Source organism: Spermophilus citellus (assembly GCF_964194105.1).
Source record: "Spermophilus citellus genome assembly, chromosome: 6".
NCBI lineage: Eukaryota > Metazoa > Chordata > Mammalia > Rodentia > Sciuridae > Spermophilus > Spermophilus citellus.
The window spans coordinates 101,602,557-101,621,283 of NC_138187.1; the positions used below are offsets into that span (position 1 = coordinate 101,602,557).

Here is an 18,727-nt window from a genome sequence, read left to right on the forward strand (position 1 = left end):
GTAAATAAAATAAAGGTCCATTGACAACTAAAGACACGGTGGTCCTCAACAGCCTCACCACACTCTGGCTGCTGGTCTGAGCCTCAGTCTCCGTTCTCTGACCTGCTGGCAGGGAGGGCCACAGAGGTCTGTTCTTCCTAATGCTGGCAGGGTCAAAGGAGAAGGCCCCAGGGAAGACAAAACGTCAGTGACCCACAACATGACAACACACACACAACGACTGCCCTGCGATTGCCCTGTAACTGCCCTGTGAGGCACACAATCAGCAAGTACAGCAGAGGTGCATCTCCTAGGCCCCAATGCTGGAACGCCATGTCCTAAGCACAGGAGCAGTGGGCAGCTGATACTGCTTGCTGTCACCACAGAGGTGTGTCAGCACAGGAGGTGTCTGTGGCCACGAAGAAGCCCTGAGGCCCACGCTGGGTGGAGGAACGCAGGGCACCACAGGTGAGTCTGAAAGCCTGGTGGTTGGTGGGGTTGCTGCAGAAGAACCTTCGAGGGGAGGGCAAGGCCCCTCCCCAGGAAGCCAGAGCTGGAGGCTGCCCTGGGGTCCTAGGGCCGGCACAGGTAACCCAAGAGCTCTAGAAATGACAAGTCCTGTAGGAATCCATGGCAAGCCTGAACTCCAAATATGGGGGAGGACCAGTACCTGTGGGCAGTGGGGCCAAAGCCCCAGAAGCTGCTTCCAGAAACTGCCCACAGATCCAGAGGTCACAGGCACCTGGGACTCACTGTCCCAGGGGGCATGCGACCTCATCCTCTAGGACCTGCTGTGGGTGCCACAGGCCTGGGAGGAGTTGTGTGAATGCTGTACTAATTTCTGTTTGTCCCAGCTTCTTCAGTGTCCCCATGTCCTAACACTACTTGCCTGGTCACACGACCCTGAGGATATCAGAGCTATGTGATCTCCCATGCTGCTCACAGCTTACCTCACAGGACAGGGTTCAGAGATAGGAGGGATGACACAAGGAACTGAGGATGGCACTTGGTGAAACAGCTGGGTGCGGAGGTCCAAGCAGTGAATGGCCCTGCTGGCGTGAGGCCCTCAGAACCTCAGACTCAGAGGGCCCAGGCGCAGGGAGCGTGGGGCTCCCACAGCAGTCAGACCCACAGAGGGTACGGGCGCAGGGAGCGTGGGAGATGCTGCTCGGGAGGCCCACAGGGCAAGGCTGCACCACAGGGGCTGCCTCTTCCGTGGCTGGAACGTGCCTTCATGTGTGGGTGACAAGCCGCAGCTCAACAGTGACTGCAGTGATACTTTTTTGCATGCCTGTTGTGCCACAGTTCTGAAGACACCACCCAGAGCCTGTGAACCCCCAGGAAGAGACACAGCCATGCTGAATAAACAGATACCCGGTTCACTGGGATCCACTCCTTTGACAGGCGGGAGGCAGAAGAGCTGACCGTCTCCAAGAAGATGGGAGGTGACACACTCTGGCTTCGGTCCCTTGCCGCTACACCACCCAAACCCCCACCCTCACCTGGGCACCCGCAGTGGGGGCCTGAGACTCAACTACACACCATCCCCTGCTCCTCGCCCTCAACCAGCAGTGAACCCTGGTCTGGCAGTATAGCTTCCTAAGGGCCAAAAGAAAGCTTGCTCCAAAGGACCATGCTGACGAAGGATAAGAGCCCCAAGGAGAACCTCAACCCCAGGCCTCCAGAGGACGCGGCCTCTCCACAGCCTTCCCTGCTCGCCTTCTCAGCATCGGCAGAGCCTTGGCTGGTGGCAAGGTCAGACTCAGAGGCGCAGAAGAGGGACCATCCTGGGGGCAACTTGTTTCCCATCAAAGAACCTTTTCCACACCAATGAAAAAAGACCAGATTCCTCTCTGTCACCAGGCTGCAGAAGGTTGCTAAGACCACACCTGGACGCTGGGCTGAGGCAGCTGAGGAGGTGCTCCAGGCAACGGGGGGCTCAAAGGGAGTACTACCACTGCAGGGCTGAACACTGGCCCTGGGCAGTGGGCCAGAAATGGGGAGGGGCCATTAATCCAGGACCAGAGGGAGGGAGGGAGGTGGAGAGCCACAGACAATGGACTCAGTCCTGGGACCTCTCTCCTATGCCAAGGCCAAGGGCCTGCAGCGTGGCTCCAGGCTCTGCCTGACTCCTGGCTTCCAGACCATCACTCCTGTCCCCAGGAGTCCCTGACTCCCAGCAGGGACTGCCAATTGCTGGCATACTGGTTCCCAATTTCAAATTCCACCCCAAAACTGGGCACACAGGGAAAAGAAATACAGTGAGAACAATAACCCAGGCTGTAGCCATAGAAGCCCTGGGGGTGTGCAGTTTTCAAACTGGGGCCACATCAGAGTCTCAAAGAGCATAGAGGGACGAGGACATGTTTGAGAATTCTCCCTGCCCTTACAGCAGCTTACTTCCAATGACATTTAGAACACATAGGCAGGTGCATGTGACAATTCATGAATGAGCACAAACGTGTGGGGTGGGGTCCAGAGCCACGTCTGCCCGCTGGGGTGCAAGAAGCTGGAGCCCCTGTCCTGCGACACCTGGCTCCTAAGGCTGTTGTGGGTTTCATGGCCACAGTACCCTCAGCTCAGCACAGGGAGGCCACTGAGCCTCGCGAGCAGCCCCCTCCACGCCCAAGTCACCAGCAGTCCCCAAAGACCACAAGGTGCTGACCATGTCCACTGTCCTAGGGAAAATGGGTTTCTTAATCATACAATAACTTCTAAAGAAAAAAAACTATGTGTGCTGATTTAATAAAAAAAAAATCCTTCAACAAAAAAGGGAAAATAAAACCCTTTGGCAAAGAGGACAGAGTGCACTCATCAAAACCACTGCTAATCAGCCAAAGAGGCGTACCAGAGCCTTCTCGTCTCTTGGAAAGAAAGCCACCATCAACAACAACTGGGAAAGGGCTGGGGTTGTGGCTCAGTGGTAGAGCGCTCACCTCGTACATGTGAGACCCTGGATTCGATCCTCAGCACCACATAAAAATAAATAAGTGAAATAAAGGTATTGTGTCCAACTAAAAAGTAATAAATATTTTCAAACAAACAAACAACAACTGGGATTAGGAAATTAGGTCGAAGCACATTCTGAACTGACTGTAACAGAGTAGGACCCAGTGTCATACCTGGAACGTGCCCTGCAGGTGCTCTCTCCTCCTCCATCTGCCTCAAGACCCACAGGAGCAGGGTTTTCTGAGTTGAGAGCAACCCCTGCCCCCAGGCTCTCATCGCTTCTGCAAAAGCATAGCACAGCCTTGCGCCGTAACCAAAGAGGTACTCACAGCTAACGGTTCAACCCCATGCTACCCTGTGCAAGTGACGCCTGTTCTACCTGTGAAGAAGCTCTGGCACAGGCCTCCTGACCCTGCACATGTAGAGGAGGGCAGGGAGGACCTGAGCACCAGCACTCACAGACCAGAAGAAGAAGGTGGCATTCCTATGTGGTGTGCAGATGCACCGGAGCCCTGGAAATCCATAGTAAGCACCTGGTGCACAGGTGCAGGGGATCCCTGGAAATCCACTGTGAGGCGCCTGCATCTGGTGAGCAGGGGCACCCGGAACCTAGAAATCCACAGTGAGGCACCTGGTGCACAGGTGCAGGTGGGAGCCTGGAATCCATGGTGAGGCACATGTGTCTGGTGAGAAGGTGCACCCAGAGCTTGGAAATCCATGGTGAGGCACCTGATGCACAGGTGCAGGTGAGCTCTGGAAATCCATGGTGAGGTGCCTGTGTCTGGTGCACAGGTACAGGGGAGCCCTGGAAATCCACAATGAGGCACCTGGTGCACAGATGCAGGGGAGCCTGGAAATCCATGTGAGGCACCTGTGTCTGGTGAGCAGGTGCACCTGGAGCCTGGAAATCCATGGTGAGATGCCTGTGTCTGGTGCACAGGTACAGGGGAGCCCTGGAAATCCACAATGAGGCACCTGGTGCACAGATGCAGGGGAGCCCTGGAAATCCATGGTGAGGCTCCTGTGTCTGGTGAGCAGGGGCACCCAGAGCCTGGAAGGAGGTGGTGACAGCCCTTATGTCTGCTGTGGCTGGGATAATGAATGAGGAAGGCACATAAAGGAAGGGCCTGTATTCTTACGGTGGTGCTTTCCCCACCACAGAAGGGAATATGAATTCACCACATAAATTCCCCCCATGAAGACACTGGGCTTCTGGGACAGCACATAAGGAACTGGGAAGCCTTCACTCCACTGTAACAAGTACAGACCTAGGGAAGGGAGATCCCAAGGCTGGAGTGAAAACAGACAGGAGCACACACCCATTAACAGGAACCTGCCCCACACCTGATAAGGTACTAAAAGCTCAGTGTGAACCATCTATAGACATGGGAACCTCAGGGAACCCAGCCAGGGGCACTCAGAAATGCTGAGAGCCACAGCCGAGTAGGAATGATGCATGGCATTTTGCCAGAAGGGAGTGGTTGAGAGGGGCCACCAGCAAGCCATTGAGATGATGGTGGTTAAGTTAAGCTGTGTATTCAGTTGTATATAGACCCCTGCTGTCCGCCTCCTGCCCTGCTACTTTGGAGTTCTCCCGGGGATTCCTGGGGAGTTCCCGTTGGTTGGTGAAGTTCCAGTGGAGGGAGTTCCGGTTGGTGTGGTGTCCCTGGAAGGCCCGCTTGGGTGGCATTCGGGGGAGTTCGGAAATAAAGTTTGTTCCTACTTGAATGGCTCCTGATTTGTGCCCAGCCAGACTTCGGCAATTGGTGGCCCCTGCGGGGAATGCCTGAGGGTAAGTGATAAGGTAAACTGCTAGCTCCTGAGGGCAGTGCGAGAGGATGGGTAACCATTTAAAGATTCTTCTTTCGTTTTGTTTCGCTTTTGTTTTAACTTGCCAATCCCTGGAGATGGGTGGAACGGAAGAAAAACCCCTCACATCTAAGGAAAAACTATTTGCGTCTGAGGAACACATAGGGAGAAAGGACGGATGGACATTTCAGGAGGATAGAAAGGCTGATATAATGAATTTTTGTTCCATTTTTGTTTCATTTTGTCTCGGTTTTGTTTTGCATTATCTTAGTGAGGGGTATCTTCATCATGGAAATATGGAATTAAAAATTAATAAGAACCAAACCGAAAGGGCGTTAAGTAAAGTGCTAGAGAAAGGAGGCATCTCAGTAAAATCAAGAACAGTTAGGGCATATGTTAAGATGATACAAAAGTGTAGCCCATGGTTCATTAAAGAGGGGTTGTTAAATATATCACAATGGAACCATCATGAAGATCTAAAAAAGCTACAAAAGGAAAGCCCAGGAACTCTGCCAGTTGGCACATTACCATTATGGACCTTGGTACAATCTTATGTGCTTAGTCTAGGAGAAGACATCTTACATCAAGTAAAAGAGGAAGTCTCTCGAGTTAGTCAAACAAAGGAAAAAGGTTTAGAGGAGGAAGGGCTATCAGGGGAAAAGTTACAACAAGAGGCTGCTACTACCACCTTTCTATCACCAGGTGTTAGTATCTGTCCAACTAACAGCTCCACTCCCGTAGTTGATAGATGGGATCCTGAGACAGGACCTCAAAGATTAGCATGCCCTGTATTTGAGGCGGCAGGAGAGCAGTGAAATCACCATGTTATAGATTTCAAAACAGTGAAGCAGCTAAAAGAGGCTGTAACAACCTATGGTCCTCAAGCACCCTTCACTATAAGCATAGTCGAATCCATTACCAACTTGAACATGACGCCAGCAGATTGGACAAGTATGTGTAAAGCTGTGCTAAATGGAGGACAATACCTGTTACGGAAGGTTGCCAATGAGGAATTTTGCATGGAGATGGCTAGGCGAAATGCAGCAGCTGGTTATTCTCAGAGAAATCTAGATATGTTGTTAGGAAAAGGACCATATGAGGGTCAGCTACAACAAATTGCATATGATCCTGCTATATACTCACAAATTGCTGCAGATGCAGTTAGGGCATGGAAGACTTTACAAGGACATGGAGATTTACAAGGTCAATTACCTAAGGTAATACAAGGAGCTAATGAACCTTACGCTGAATTTGTAGATAGGCTTATTCAAACAGCTACCAGAGTTTTTGGGGATACAGAACAAGCAATGCCATTAATTAAACAGCCTTTGAACAAGCAAATTGTTGGTGCAAGGAGACCATTAGACCATGGAAACATGAAGATTTAAACACATATATTAAATTATGTAGAGACATTAATGAACAAGGGCAAGTCTTGGCAGCTGCAGTACAACAGGCTTTAGATGCCGGGCAAAAACATGCTACAACTGTGAACAAACAGGACATTTTAAAAGGAGTTGCCCCATAGGAGGAGGGTTTAACAAAACTAGGTATCAAAGGGGTAGAATACCGGGTATTCGCCCACAATGCCATAGAGGGAGACATTGGGCTAATGAATGCCATTCTCAAACCACCATAGAGGATACTCCATTATCAACAAAACGGACAAAGACCAAATGTTTACCCACGATATCGTGGAGAAAAGCATCAGGCTCCATTGCTAAAAACGGACAGTGGGGCCCAATGCTCCGGGGCCCACAACCACAAATATACGGGGCAATGGAGGAATCCAGCAATACCATCAAGGTAGTGCCCAGGACATATTATCCATTAGATCCCTCATCAGACAAACAAGAGGGAGCGCAGGGTTGGACATCTGCGCCTCCGCCAGAGCAGTACTACCTCCAGAGATGGGAGTTCAAATCATTCCCACAGGGGTAAAAGGACCTCTTCCCCAAGGAACAGTAGGCTTATTATTGGGACGCAGTTCTTCTACTCTAAAAGGACTTATGATAAGTCCTGGGGTAATTGATCCCAATTATGAAGATGAAAAAAAAATTATAGCCAGTTCTCCAAGGGATATATCAGTAATTTCACCAGGAGATAGAATAGCACAGTTATTAATAATACCCAGCCTGCATGATAAATTTTCCAGTAGTACAAGAGGTTCCAGGGGATTAGGCTCCACAGGTGTAGATTGGGCCATGCTTTCTTTAAATTTAGATTCTCGTGAAATGCTAAAACTAAATATTCAAGGACATGAATTTAATGGGCTACTGGACACAGGTGCACACCTTAGCATCATCTCTCGTCAAGAATGGCCAAAACATTGGCCGTTTCAACAAGCCACTCAAATGCTTCGAGGCCTAGAAATGGCAACTAATCCCCGTAGAAGTGCAATGGTATTAGATTGGAAGGATCCTGAAGGATGTGAAGGAACTATACAGCCATATGTATTGGATCATCTTCCTATAAATTTATGGGGATGAGATGTCCTAGATCAATTAGGTTTGACATTAACAAATAACATCAATCCAAATGTGCCCACTATTATAGCTAAACAAGGTTTTAGGAAAGGAAAAAGATTAGGAGAACAAGAACAAGGTATAGTAGCACCAATACAAATACATCAAGGAACAGACAGACATGGGTTGGATTTTCAGAAGGGGTCACTGAGACAATAAAAATTACTTGGAAATCAGAAAGACCAGTATGGGTTCCTCAGTGGCCCCTGACTAAAGAAAAGATACAAGCAGCCCATGACCTGGTCAAACAACAATTAGCGGAGGGACATATACAACCTTCCATATCTCATCATAATACTCCCATTTTTGTCATCAAAAAGAAATCTGGTAAATGGAGATTGTGGCAAGATTTAAGGGCCATTAATAATGAGATGGTTATTACGGGACATGCTCAATCAGGGATTCCCCAATTGCTGCTTTGCCAAAAACCTGTATGTTTTAGCTATAGATATTAAAGATTTTTTTTCAATTCCAATTCATCCAATTCATCAATCCACGTTTTGCGTTTACTATCCCTGCACTGAAGCATGAAGGTCCTGATCAGAGATATGAATGGAAAGTACTCCCTCAAGGGATGGCTAACAGCCCAACTATGTGTCAAATTTATGTTAACAAAGCAATCCAGCCACTTAGAAATTAAAATCCTGAACTACAAATATTTCACTATATGGATGATATATTATTAGCACACAAAGATAAAAACACATTGCTAGAATGTTATGCCACAATTACAAACTTGTTAAAAAATTATAATCTAGAGATAGCAACAGATAAAGTACAATTAAATTTTCCAATTAATTATTTAGGAGTTCTATTATCCTCAACCATGGTCCGTCCACCAAAAATTCAAATACGAGTAGATCAACTCAAATCACTTAACAACTTTCAAAAGTTATTAGGAGACATAAATTGGATAAGGCCTTATCTAGGCCTACCAACAGAAGAGTTGGGACATTTATTTGATATCCTAAAAGGCCCATCAGATCCAAATTCACCCCGCATGTTAACGCCTGAAGCAAGAAAGGCATTAAAAATCATTGAAACATATATGGAAAATATGCATTTGGATAGAATTGATATAAGTTTGCCTTTATTATTTATTGTACTACCAACAAAAAATATTCCTACAGGAGTATTTTGGCAAGAAGGTCCATTATTATGGATATATTTATCTTATTCTCCTAACACTATTCTTACTAGGTATCCTGAGGCTGTAGGACAATTGATACTCAAAGGAATAAAAACAGCAAAGGGAGTATTTGGAATTCCTCCCAATAAAATTATTACTCCATATACTATGAATCAAATTGATGAATTAGCTAATGAGTTAAATACTTGGGCAATAATCATGTGCAAATCTAATGTTTCATTTGATAACCACTTACCATCTAATCCTTTATTGTCTTTTTGGTCATTGCATCCTGTAATTTTTCCAAAAATGACAAGAAAAACACCTATCATGAATGCTCCAAATATATTCACTGATGGGTCAAATAATGGTACAGCAGCAATAGTTACACCTGATCAAACTTTTACATTTTTAGTACCCAAACAATCAGCTCAAAAGGTAGAGCTTAATGCAGTATTACAAGCTTTTGTGATATTTAAAGATTCTGTATTTAATTTATTTTCTGATAGTCAGTATATAGTTAATGCTATAGTATCCCTTGAAGATGCTGGTAGGATTTCCCCTTCCTCTACTGTTTTCTCTTTGCTTTCCACTATACAAAGTTTAATCTGGGACAGAAAAGATCCATTCTTTATAGGACATATCAGGGCACATACAGGATTGCCTGGAGCCCTTAGTTTGGGCAATGATTTAGCAGATAAAACTACACATGACATACATATTTTCTCTACACTAGAAGAAGCTATAAATTTTCATAAAAGGTTCTATGTCAATGCTAATACTTTACAAAAGCGTTTTAAAATAACTAAGGAACAAGCTAGACAAATAATAAAACAATGTCAAAATTGTGTGACCTTTTTACCACAAGTTAATCTTGGAGTCAATCCTAGAGGATTGATACCTAACCATATTCAGCAGATGGATGTCACACACTTGCCAGAATTTGGAAAATTAAAATATTTGCATGTTACAGTTGATACTTCTTCCGGATTTTTGATGGGCTCCCTTCATGCCGGAGAAAAAACTAAAGATGTTATAGCTCATTGCTTACAAAATTTTGCCACTGTGGGCGTTCCAAAACAGTTAAAAACAGATAATGCCCCTGGTTATACTTCTACCTCTTTTAAACAATTTTGCTCATCATTTGGCATTACTCATATAACAGGAATCCCACACAGTCCACAGGGACAAGGCATAGTTGAAAGAGCTCATCAAACTATTAAAATGTACTTATTAAAGCAAAAAGACGGAATTGGGAAGGGGTATATATTCCCCAAAGATAAACTTAAAATAACCCTTTTTACTCTAAACTTTTTAAATTTGGATTCATCAGGACTTAGTGCTGCAGAAAGGCATATGTGTCCAAAAAATGTACATAAGCCCAAGGTACTTTGGAAAGATATTCTAACAGGACAATGGAAAGGTCCTGACCCAGTAATTGTCTGGAGTCAGGGGCCTGTTTGTGTATTTCCACAGGGAGAATAGCAGCCGATTTGGATTCCAGAGAGATTAACTGAAGCGATTTCTACAGACCAAAAAGAAGATGATTTGGCTCAAATCCATAACAGCTGATATCCAAAACTCCAATTTGGCTATCCTTACATCTGCGACAGAACCAGGATGCTTTTTTCAATATCTATTTTATTATTGCCCTTTCCCATATCATGAAGTTCTATTTTGTTTTTTGAGCTCATACAGACCTAGGTTAATGCTTTGCTGATCAGTTCTATTTTTTTTTTTTTGACTATAGAGTTTTTAAACATTGCAATGGAAATTTCACCTGTAAAAAGTTATAAGGCCTTTACTATTATGTGTTGTATGTATTATATTATGTGTGCACACTTGTGTTTTGTGTTATATGTTTGAATGTACATATGTACCTTTCCTTTTCATTATATTTAATAATTCTCTTCAAGATAATGTAAATTATTAAGAAAATTGTTTTCTTTTCTCTTCAAGATAATGTAAATTGTTAAGAAAATTGTTTTCTTTTAGTGCTTTCTGGAATGTTACATAATTTTTTCTTTAGCCATTATTGCTAGAATTCCTATCTTCATCCCAGTGCCAGTGAAGACAAAGATAAAACTAATCTACAGTTTCTGCAATAGCCATCACTGAATTGCTTGCAGAACTTGCCTAAACTATGTGTCACTTGTATGCATTGTGAACTCACTTGTATGCATTGTGAACTATCTGTTGGTGCAGTGACTTGTGGTAGTGTTGGGGTATTTTTACTGATGATGTCATCGGTGGTACAATTTTTCCAACAAGAGCCATCAATTGGCTTGGTGTATCTTCCTCCCTTCTGCTTGTCATGACAAAGACCTCTCCACAGGTGTGGCTGTATACTGGACCGGTAGTCAATGATGGGTAAGATCCAATTACAATGGTACCAACCTAAGACAGGAGGCTGATGCCCTGAGGTCAGCTCATCCGAAGATGGGTAAGGACCATATGTAGTATTGGACAATCTAAGGCAGGCACGGTCCCTAAGCCACATGCTTGTTGTTTAAACAGAGAGGGGGAGATGTTGAGAGCCACAGCCAAAGGGGCCCCAGCAAACTTCCAGCTGCCAGCAAACTTCCAGCTGCCAGCTGATGATTGGCTCACAGCGGCCCCAGCAACATCTAGCTGATTGGCTCCTCTGCGGTGATGTTCATTGGGCTGTTTCCCTGCCCTTCAGACTGCCAGCTGATGATTGGCTCACAGCGGCCCCAGCAACATCTAGCTGATTGGCTCCTCCACGGAGCTGCTCATTAGGGGACTTCTTTGGCTCCGCCCACGTGACCCAGCCAATCAGCCTCAAGAGCAGGAGGATTGTGGGAGGTGGTGAGGTTTGTGTGGGGGTGAGAGGCTTGGGGAAGCCGGTGGTGGCAGTTGGGCTCTGAGGGTTTTTTCCTGAGGAGCTGTTTTGTTTGGCGTTTGTAGTTCTAAAAATAAAGTTAGTTTCTTTTGACAAGTGGCTCCTGAATTGTGCCCAGCCAGACTGTGGCAGCAGGCAATGCACAGGCAAACGCAGCCAAAGGTCCTGGATGAGGTGCAGAGGGAATCTGGTAGAGAGAGACTCCCCCAAACTGTGCTCTGGGAAAGACCGTCAGAGGGTGAGAAGGTAATCCACAGACAGGGAGACCAACGGTTACGGAAAACAGGAGAAAGCATACACAAAGCACTCTTAAAGTGCAGGAAGAAAATGAAAAACTCAATTTGAAAGTGAGCACAAGACAAGAACACCTTACCAAAGAAGATTCACAGATGATAAATACATATGGAAAGGCGCTCCCCACCGTCCGACATTAGGGAACCACAACTTAGAACAGGGGAGCACCACTGCATACCTGCTAGGAGCCAGATTCCTGAACACTGATGCAAATGCTGCTGAGGCCCTGACACATGGCAACAGCTGTCCTTCCCCAGGCACCGTGGAGGACAGTCTGGCAGTTTCTCACAAGACAGGACATGTTCCTCCCACACGTCTGAGCAGCAGGGCTGAAGCCAGCTAAAGCTTATGCTGCACAGAACCAGTCTCAGGACGTCTACAGCAGCTTCGTAATAACTGCCACCAGGAGTCCTCAGCCTGCCAGTGGACAAGCTGTGGTCCATCCTGACAAGGGGGTGTTATCTACTGCTGAAAGGGGCACTGAGCTAGGAGAGGCACGGAGGGACCTCACACACAGCACCAGTGCAAGAAGCCCCTGCAGCCTGTGCAACCCCGGCTGTGACGCCCTGGGAAAGGCAGAACTGGGGAGAGAGCAGCAGAGCTGGGCTCCAGGGAGGAGGAACAGGCAAAGCACAGGGGACTCTCAAGCAGTGAGCCTAGTCTTCAAGATTACAGAGATGGTGGCATGCCACTAGGCGGGTCAAACCCACAGAAGGCCCAATGGCAGGCGGAGGCCAGAGAGAGGTTCACACAGATCACGGTGGCACAGACGCCCACTCCAGCCCTGCCAGCACACAAGGAAGTGTGTGTGCATGGGGCTCAAGCACACAGGAGCTCTGTACTGCGCCCCCGTGTGGGCGCACTAAAAATACTCTAAAAAGCCTACTTTCTAAACTTCCACGAGTTGACACACACCGTCTACTACTTCATTCCACTTTCTCTTTCAGGAAATTTCAGTCACCCCTAGTAAACTTCCAATGAAACCAGATGCTGTGGCCCTGCTGGGGGCCCTGCCAGTAGCCCGGCCGGAGCAGGAAAGCAGAGCTCTGGGCAGGGTCCAGCTGGCTCAGCAGCTCCACTCCCCACCCCAGCGAAGAAGCCCAGCCCTCAGCCTGGCCTGGCACAGTACCTGGAGGGAGGGTCTCCGCACTCTGTGCTTTCTCCTCGCCATTGCTGTGGTGAAGGTCTTTCTTTTTAATGGGGTCGATTTCATTCCAGTCCTCCTAAGGGAACAAAGACACCAAGTGAGCATGCCTCCAGCCGTCCGTTCCCCATGCCATGCCTTGTGACATCCGCAGACCCCAGGTCACAGCGGTCAACCAGGAGAGCTCCAAGGGCCCTTCTGACAGCCTGCGGATGGCCCAAGGCCAGGGAGGCCCGCACCTGGTCACACCCCACAGGACAACTCTGAGGGTGCATGGGACAGGCAGAGGGTTACACAGTGGTCACGGCCACGAGGCGAAGGTGGCTCAGACATCCCAGTAATTTGTGGGCACCTCCCTGAGGGGCCTGGAACCCTTCCAGCAGTCACACGACCCATGTTAACCCCACTGACGCCTGGGAAAGGTCCTAGGGCTGGCCAGGGGACAGCCATGGGGCAGGGGCCTGGGGCTGTCCGGGCATGGCCATAGAGCAGGGGGCTAGGGTTGGCTGGGGCATGGCCATAAAGCAGAGGCCTGGCTTTCTGGGGATGGCCATATAGCATGGGCCTGGAACTTGCTGGGGACAGCCATGGAGCAGGGGCCTGGGGTTGGCTGGGGCATGGCCACGGAGTAGGGGCTTAGGGCATGCTGCGGATGACCACGTAGCAGGGTCTTGTAGCTTGCTGTGGATGGCCATGGGGCAGGAGTCTGGGGCTGGCTGGGCCATGGCCATGGGGCAGGAGTCTGGGGCTGGCTGGGGATGGCCATGGGGCAGGGGTCTGGGGCTGGCTGGGCCATGGCCATGGGGCAAGGGTCTGGGGATGGCTGGGCCATGGGGCAGGGGTCTGGGACTGGCTGGGGACAGCCATGTAGCAGGGGCCTGAGGCTGGCCAGGCCATGGAGCAGGAGTCTGGTTCTGGCCAGGGGACAGCCAAGGAGCATGGCCATGGCCATGGAGTAGGGGCCTAGGGCTGGCCAGGCCATTACCAGGGAGCAGAGCCCTGGGGCTTGCCAGGGGACAGCCACGGAGCAGGACCCTGGGGTTGGCTGGGCCATGGTCATGGAGTAGGGACCTGGGGCTTGCTGGGGACAACCATGTAGCAGAAACCTGGGGCTGGCTGGGTTGTGGCTATGGAGCAAGGGCCTGGGCCTATCTGGGGAAAACTATGGAGTAGAGCTGAGGTTAAACACCCAGTGTGAAGGCTGAGCAGGACTCAGTTCCAGCAGACTTATCCCACTCATCTGGGCCAACAACATGCTCTCACTGGTCAGCACTGAGTCACGCCAAGGGAGAGCTCCATGACCACATAACTCTTCAACCTGACTTCTGTGCACCAAGGGAAAAGGGTCTCACGCGACCCAGGCAGAAGCCCCTGAGCCCCTGCTGTCCACACAGAGGATGCTGTGTGGCAGGACCCGTCCCTGCGGCCCAGCCACTCCTGCCCTGCTTCGGGCACCATGGGCCAGCACAGACTGCTGGCTTTTCATGGTATACAGGGAGATCGGCAAGAAGGGTAATTCCTGGGGTCTGGGCCAGCAGACTCCAACTCCAAGTGCAACTTCCCTGCTGATAACCTGCTTCCTGCTTGAGGGGTGCAGTGACTGAAGGGAAGCTGACTGCAGCCCCCCACCTCAGGTAGCCTGTCCTTCCCTGGCTTCCAAAGCTGAGCAAAGCATAAAGTCTCTCACTGCACAGCCCTGGGAAGGCGGGTGGAGCACACAGGGTGGGATGTCCCCTCCTGCACACAGCCTTTCAGTCCCCAGGTGCCTAGTAGTTAGGTGGTCTTCCCAGGTGGTAACAAACATGTTAAAATGTGTCTGTGTTACAACTCAATTTTTTTTTCCTTGCTGCAAAGATTCCAGAAAAGAATACTAGTGACATTATTTGGTTATAAGCTTGAAACTGACTCCTGGCAATGATTTTGCAACAATGTAGGCAAACACGCAGGAGCCAACACCCTCAGCTGTGAACACTGGTCCCTGTGGGCTTTGCAACACTCAATCTGCCAGGTGTAGTGCTGCCAGGGTCCCCTACAAACTTGTAATCAAGTGCTCATTTTTATTTTGTGGTTGCTTGTAGCATTTTGTGGCTAATAATGCCCCCCCCCCCCCCGCATCAGTCCTCCTCTAACATTGGCTACTGGATCAAACCACCTAACCTTGTATTGAATAAAATCTAAAGTCAACACTGCCCTGTCACTCTAGAATTAAGTCATTATCTGTGGCAGTCTCCAAATCAACATTTTTACTTCAACCATCTCTGTTTCCTCAAACAGTAAACATTTTCTTCTTCCCCACGTGGGAGCCTCCCTTCTGACAGACCCGGTGTAGCACAGTTCTGGTCTTGTAGTGAGAATTTGTGAAACCAGAGAGGTCAGACAATCTGTCCAGGTTGCACAGCTGGTGATAAGCTGAAGCTAGGCCCCTCTTAAGTCAGAATGGGATGATGCCAGTGCTCAAGTGAAGCCAAGTCACAGGATAAAGATTCTGAACATGTCACAAAAACCCAAGAATAGCGTGGCACGTTGGCATACATGTGTAATTGCAGTGACTCAGGAGGCTAAAGCAGGAAGCCTGCAAGTTCAAGGATAGCCTCAGCAACTTGACAAAGCCCTAAGCAACTTAGCAAGACCTTGTCTCATAATAAAAATAAAAGGGCTGGGGATGTGGCTCAGTGGTTAAGAGCCACTGGGTATCCTCTGGTACAAAAGAAAAAAGAAAAAAAATCTAAGACTACATTTCTAAGGGAGCGCTCCCAAAGGACTGTCTGATCCTGCCTCGCAGTCAGAACCATTCCCATCAGCCCTGTAGGAGGAGGAGGAGTGACCCCATGGGGCTGCTGCACACACACACACACACACAGAGGCCTATCCAAGAGCACCCTAAGCCGCCTCCTCCGGCATCACTACCACAACCTCACTTCACAAAGAAGAGCTGAGGCCCTGGGTGTCGCTGAGCTGGAGCCAACGGCCTCTACGTGGGAGCTCCCTCTCCCTCCTGAAGAGCCAGGCTAAGGGGAAGTGACCACTGACTGCCTGTCTAGGGGCATGGTGTGGCCACATCAGCTTCTGTAGGCGGGCCCTGTGGGAGGCAGAACAGGGCACAGGCGCAGCTGGGTGCACAGGCAGAGGCAGGCAGTCGGGTCACAGCTAGGCAGTCTGAGGTTGTGATCCAGAAACGTCACTTTGCCTGAAGGGTGGGAACAAGCCAGAGGGCATGGGGGAGACGCCAGGCAGCCAGGTGGCACATGGTACAGGGAGGAGGCCAGCTGGGCCAAGACCAAGGCAGAGGAGCAGGTTGGCCGCCGGGAAGGAGGGCCAGGGACAGGGCCCAGGCTTCAGATTCTACACTGAAGATGGGCCAGAGAACCAGAGGTGCCCAGGTACGGCCCGAGGCAGCAGGAGGGGCATGAGCAGGACACAGGAGGCCATTGCTGGGACAAGCAGAGGCTACTTACGCATACATGGTGCAGGAGGAACCTGCTCCAGCCAGGCCTCAGGGCACCACCTGACCCCAAACTAGGACTGGGCTGGCACCCGGGCCTCTGCCCAGCCCTCCCGGTGGGAGGTGAGTGCAGCTTGTACTGGTAATCTTTCACAGTTGGTGCCTCTTCACCCATGTGTGGCCTCTATGGCCCGAGGGCCATCTCCTCCTCCTGCATAACTGGCACCACCTGCGGCTGGCAGCTCGGATGCTGCTCAGTGACAAACGCAGCTAAACATGCCTGGCCTACCTGCTGTGGCTTCACGGCTTTGCCCTCCTCCCAGCCCTCCCGAGACTCCAGACCACCAGCAGCCGCTGTCTGAACAGGGAATGGACCAAGTGCAAGTGGCTGAGGAGGCTGGAGCCAGGGCCCCAGCAGTACCAGGCTGAGCCCCAGCAGGTGGGTGCTCCTCCCACAGACGGCATGGCAAGGCCAGAGGAGCAGGACTGTGGTGGGTTGAGTGAGGCCAGAAGCTCCTGTCAGTCCTGCCTGTGATCCCGCCTGGCCTTCCCAAGTCGCAGAATGGCTCCGCCCACAAAAGGAGATACAGACACAGGAGGCAGAATGAGAAATCCTTGAGAAGAAGTCAGCCTATCCACAGGTGGCAGGTGGACTCGGGTCTCCTCCATGGACACACACCTGCCCCCTTGACCCTCACCACATGCAGCCTGCCTGGCGCTAGGCAGTGTGGCACCCTAAGGTCATACTTGCCCCCATGCCTCCCAATGCTGGTTGTGGTCTTCAAAGCAACCTTGTCCCCTGAGAAGAGCGGGGCCCTCCTGGAACTCGACTGGCCTTTGGTCCTCAGCGTCTCTAGACCATGGAGACGCAAAGCAGGATCCAAACGAGGACCAGGAAACCTGGGCAAAGCTCCCCTCTGTCCCCAGCCATCCCTCCAGGAAACCTGAGGCACTGGTGGACATGGAGGTCCCACATAGAGGACAGTGTGCATGACTGAAGTTGCTGTTTCACACACTGGGCAATCCACCTCATTTCAACAGGACCGCGTAACTGGGGACACGGCTCAGGGACAAAGTGTCCCTGGGTTCAATCCTTAGCGCCAAACAAAACATAACCAAGGACTCAAAAGCACAGAGCGTCCACGGCAGCAGGACAGAGTGCACTCTTGGCCTCAGAGTTCCCAGCAGCTCTCTGACAGAGGAGTCTGTTAATCTCCCCAAACAATGGGTGGTGGAGAAACCACTCTGGAGCCACCTGGTGGACAGTCCCATGTGGTGCCTCTGCAGGTCTCCGAGGGATGGGCACCAGCCACCCTTATCAGTTCCGCCAGACTGAGCTCACTTAAGTTTGACAAAGGATCCCCACAGCAGAGATCCCAGCTGGAGTCTGAAAGCAAGCAGGGTTGGGAGGCCTGGAGCTCAGACTGTGTCCTCAGATGAAGCTGTTGATTCAAAAGGACACCCAAGTGCCCAGGGCCCACCTCTGGTAGGAAGCAGCCCAGGTGGGTTCCTTCTCCAACACAGGGGAATGGGCCTCTTGAGGTTCCGGAGGCTCTTCTGCCCGGGCAGGAAGCTTCGGGGAGGGAGGAGGCGCTAAGGATTGAACCCAGGGACACTTTGTCCTGAGCCATGTCCCTCGCCTAGGCGTAGGAAGACCAGAGGTGCTCACACTCTGCCGTCACCACCACAGGAGTCCAAGAGAGGGACAGACAGCAGCTGCCCATGATGGGAAAGGGGGCTTAGGGCCACCCTCACTGGTCAGACATGAGCACTGGTCCCCTCCCAGCCATGCGCAAGACCCAACAGCTTCCAGATATTTTGCCAAAACCCACAGTGGAAGGCGAGTCTGACACAGACACAGTCACATGACCCAAGTGCATGGCATAAGTTCCCGAGGCTTTTACAAACGTGATGTGCTCTGGAACTTTTGTTTGTTTGTTTGAATACTGACACCAACCTCCAAAATTGGTTTTTGGCTCTGCTTAAAACTGGGTCATGACTCAGAACTTGAAGAACTTCCCCCGGCTTGGCTTTGGCATCTGGCACTTGACCTAGAGAAGCAAAGGGCCTCAGCAGCACCAAACAGGGCTTCTTGTCCCTCCCACAGGCCATGAGATGAGTATGGGAGAAGAAGGGTCTTCCAGGGGCACCTCGGGGAAAGGTGTGCAGGGCCTTCCTGCTCCTTAAGGAGACAGCACTGCTTCATACAGGGCCAGAGCCACTTGTCACCCACAACACCTGTCACACATCCTCTCCAAGAAACATGGGCCAGGCATCACTTCCAACAAAAACAGGCTACACGTCACCACCAAGGAACACAGGCCACTGGGGGCCGGTCCTGGCCACACGCCACACAGCGCATGTTCTGCGCCTTTCCTCTCCTGGAACCCGGCAGCTCTCTGGCAGCAGGGTGTCGGTCCCCGCAAGGACCCTTGTGACGTGTGCTCAGGAGGCTGGCTGAGCGTGGGGAGGCCATGTACACCCTGGCCCAGCCTAGTCAATGAAGAGCGCAACAGCCTCCCACGACACCTCCTCAGGAGACAAAAATGCTGTGGACACTAAGGGGACGCTGGAAACATGAGGTCAGCTGACA

The 18,727-nt window shown here is 50.2% G+C and overlaps 1 protein-coding gene across 1 annotated transcript in view; it reads right to left on the bottom strand.

Moving 5' to 3' along the window:
* GALNT2 (polypeptide N-acetylgalactosaminyltransferase 2) overlaps nt 1-18,727 on the bottom strand; it is an 89,810-nt gene that overhangs the window by 37,659 nt on the left and 33,424 nt on the right. The window contains exon 2 of the mRNA XM_081298068.1: nt 12,678-12,771. Within this exon, the coding sequence (XP_081154194.1) occupies nt 12,678-12,771 (94 nt within the window). The remainder of the gene's footprint in view (nt 1-12,677; nt 12,772-18,727) is intronic.